Source organism: Carlito syrichta, unplaced genomic scaffold, assembly GCF_000164805.1.
Source record: "Carlito syrichta isolate Samal-C Ts95f unplaced genomic scaffold, Tarsius_syrichta-2.0.1 Scaffold301951, whole genome shotgun sequence".
Taxonomy (NCBI): Eukaryota; Metazoa; Chordata; class Mammalia; order Primates; family Tarsiidae; genus Carlito; species Carlito syrichta.
The window spans coordinates 58,846-61,691 of NW_007246047.1; the positions used below are offsets into that span (position 1 = coordinate 58,846).

At 39.8% G+C, this 2,846-nt stretch overlaps 1 protein-coding gene across 1 annotated transcript in view; it reads left to right on the forward strand.

The window, feature by feature from the left end:
* LOC103258059 (intracellular hyaluronan-binding protein 4) overlaps positions 1 to 2,846 on the forward strand; it is a gene marked incomplete at its 5' end in the record, with an annotated part of 92,154 nt that overhangs the window by 54,911 nt on the left and 34,397 nt on the right. Inside the window, one exon of the mRNA XM_021711232.1 lies at positions 115 to 170. Coding sequence (XP_021566907.1) covers positions 115 to 170 — 56 coding nt within the window. The remainder of the gene's footprint in view (positions 1 to 114; positions 171 to 2,846) is intronic.

The window sequence follows — 2,846 nt, forward strand, 5'->3', positions numbered from 1 at the left end:
CGGGGCCAGCCGGCGTCGTGGCTCAGTGCTTCGTGTGCTGTCGATGGCATTTGTGACTTGTGACTCACAAGTCACAATGCTTTAAGGAAAGCATTTCTGCTCCTTTTCACCAAGAATGTTCAAGGCTGTCCACTCCCTGTTTAGCAGGAAAGACCAGTGTGCAGCTTGGTGTACTGCTGCATGTGTACGAGGAGGGTGCTTCGGAGTTCAGTTCTGTCACCTGAACTGCGTCAGTGGCATAGTCACACTGCACCTGTGCTTCCTCTGTTCTCCTGAAGTAGGGCCGTGGTCCTGAGGTTTGCAGAGTGTCAAGTGTTAACTCGGCTGGATGGCCTTGTTCCTTGCTTGATAATAATTGTGCATCCCAGCCCAGAGAGAAATCTCCTGCCTTAAGTATTGAGGCTTTGACAGTGTGCAGCTAGAAAGTGTTTGTCTTTATTTGGGAAACGTTAAATCCAGAGTAATCTCTCGAGAATCAGAAAACTAAGTCATTACGATAAGGATGTTGAAAATAATTTAAAAAATGCTTTTGGCTTTCTTAAGACCCTTTGATAGGCCAGTGAGTTTATGAGCCTTGGTAAACAGTGAGACTGGAGATATTTTGTACGTTTTATGTGATGTTCTGTGCTTTTCTTTTAAGTTTATTTAAGTGGATGTAAAAAAAGAATTGAGGAAGGCTAAGCTTTTCCTCTCTCTTTTTTTAGCAAATGAAAATATATGTTCTATCCTTTAAAAGAGTGTGAAACTGTAGTTACCATTTACCCTTTTTGAAATTAAAAATGTATGCATTTTGTTATAAAAATTCTAAGCCATTCCACAGTGTAGTGAAAATCCTCTATTTTTCTACTGTTAACACTGCATTTACATAAATGCACAGAGCTATTCTTTTTTTCCCCTAAGCTTAAATGATATAAACTGGGTGGCATCCCGCTTCTTGCACCTGTCATTGTAATCTAGTTCACATGTCACTTTGTCAGTTCAAAGACTGGGTGATCTGGCTTTTGAAATCTATATTAGTGATATTTAGTTGATTTTTATGGTTATGATGGAAATTTTGTCATTCTAGTTATTTTTCAAGTATGTGTTATTTCAGGAGCAAGTGATCATTAATTTATGTAGTTACTGAGCTTAATTATCTGTAGTGGGTATTAGAGAGCTTCTCTCAAGGTTTTGTAGTTCTAATTGATGTGAAAAATTATACTTTTCTAACACAATTTTTAATTTAGTTAGAATGTTATAAGCGAATACTTAGTGTAGACAAAAATCAAACAAGTTTGACATATATTAGAAACCTTTATTAATCCCCAAAGAACGTGGAAGTCATAAGATTTTCCCATGGAAACATAGGTCTTTAGTGCCTTTGACTCTCGCTCTAACAACCTACATAAGCCCTCGGGTGAGCCTTGCTCCATAAATTCATTCTTGAAGTCACCAGGGGCTGTTTCAGCTTTGCTCTTCCTGGCCTTTTGCAACTATGTCCTCTGAGACAGAGCTCAACTTTATTTTGTAGGAAATCACACTGTACATTTCATTGTGTTCCGTTTCTCCATGTGGGCCTGGCTTAGGTCCATGATCACACTGCATGTGCCAGCCTTTGGCTGGAGAGGGCGGGTGAAATGCAGTGTCTGCATTATCCACTGGGAGCTGCTGATGAGGGCAGAGCAGCAGGCCGGGTGCGGCTGCATCTTGGGCTCTTGGCACCGCACTGTGGGAGAAGACCTGGACACTGATTTTCTTTCTTCTTTTAGATTTTGGAGGGAGACTGGAATGTTTGCAGGGTGTTAACAGTTATTCTCTTAAGCAGCCAGTCGTATTTAACAGTTGTCAGTTTATACACAGAAACTTTAGGAAAGGCTTTAATGTGAGGTATACAGTAAATGTCATTTTAAGCTTGGATGGTGAATTCCAAGCTTAGTTGATGCAATTAAAAATAACTTGGAGGAAGCAGAAAGAAGATAGGATAAGCACCTAGACAGTTGTGGAGTTGAGTGGAAATATTAAAAGATGTTTTAAAAACTATAGGTTGCAAATAGGAAATATGGATCTTTGTTAAAATAAGGTTTTACACTGAGGTAAGAGTGTGAAAAAGTGTTGTTACTGTTGACAGATTTCCTAATGATCCTTATGTCATGATCTGTTATAATTTCCAACCTGTTAGTTAACTTTCATCATGATATTTTCTGCCTTATGTTTTGAATACCTCTTCCAGTTTTGATCTCGTAGTAACATATGTGCCCACAAATCAGACCCTGTATACTCCTCGGCAACTGGGTACAAGTTGCAGTTACTGTCTCTTGATCTTTCTGCAATAAAAGCATAATGTTCTGTTTATGATAACATCTTTCTCATATCTTAAACATGTCACAAGCTCAGATTGTGACCTCACTACAGGATGAAGATTGGATTTAAATATTTCTAGGTTAGACATTAATAAGGAATAAATTGTACAATTTTATGTTAGTGATGTCATAAACATGATTTTTCCTTTACAATGAGACCAGTTATTTACCTGTACCCAGATTATAAAGTTTAGGTAGAAAATAATAAATGGGAAAAATAGAAAAATGCATACGTACATACAGTGTATTCCTTAAGAGTAGTGTATCTGGCCGGGCTTGGTGGCTCAGCCTGTAATCCCAGCACTTTGGGAGGCCGAGGTGAGTGGATTGCCTGAGCCTGTGGGTTCAAAACCCGCCTCGGCAACTTGACAAGACGTCATCTCTACAACAAATAAAAAATCAGCCGGACGTGGAAGCACATGCCTGTAGTTCCAGCTACTTGGAAGGCTGAGGTGGAAGGATCGCCAGAGCCCAGCAGTCAAGGCTGCGGTGGCCGGGAGTGGCCAC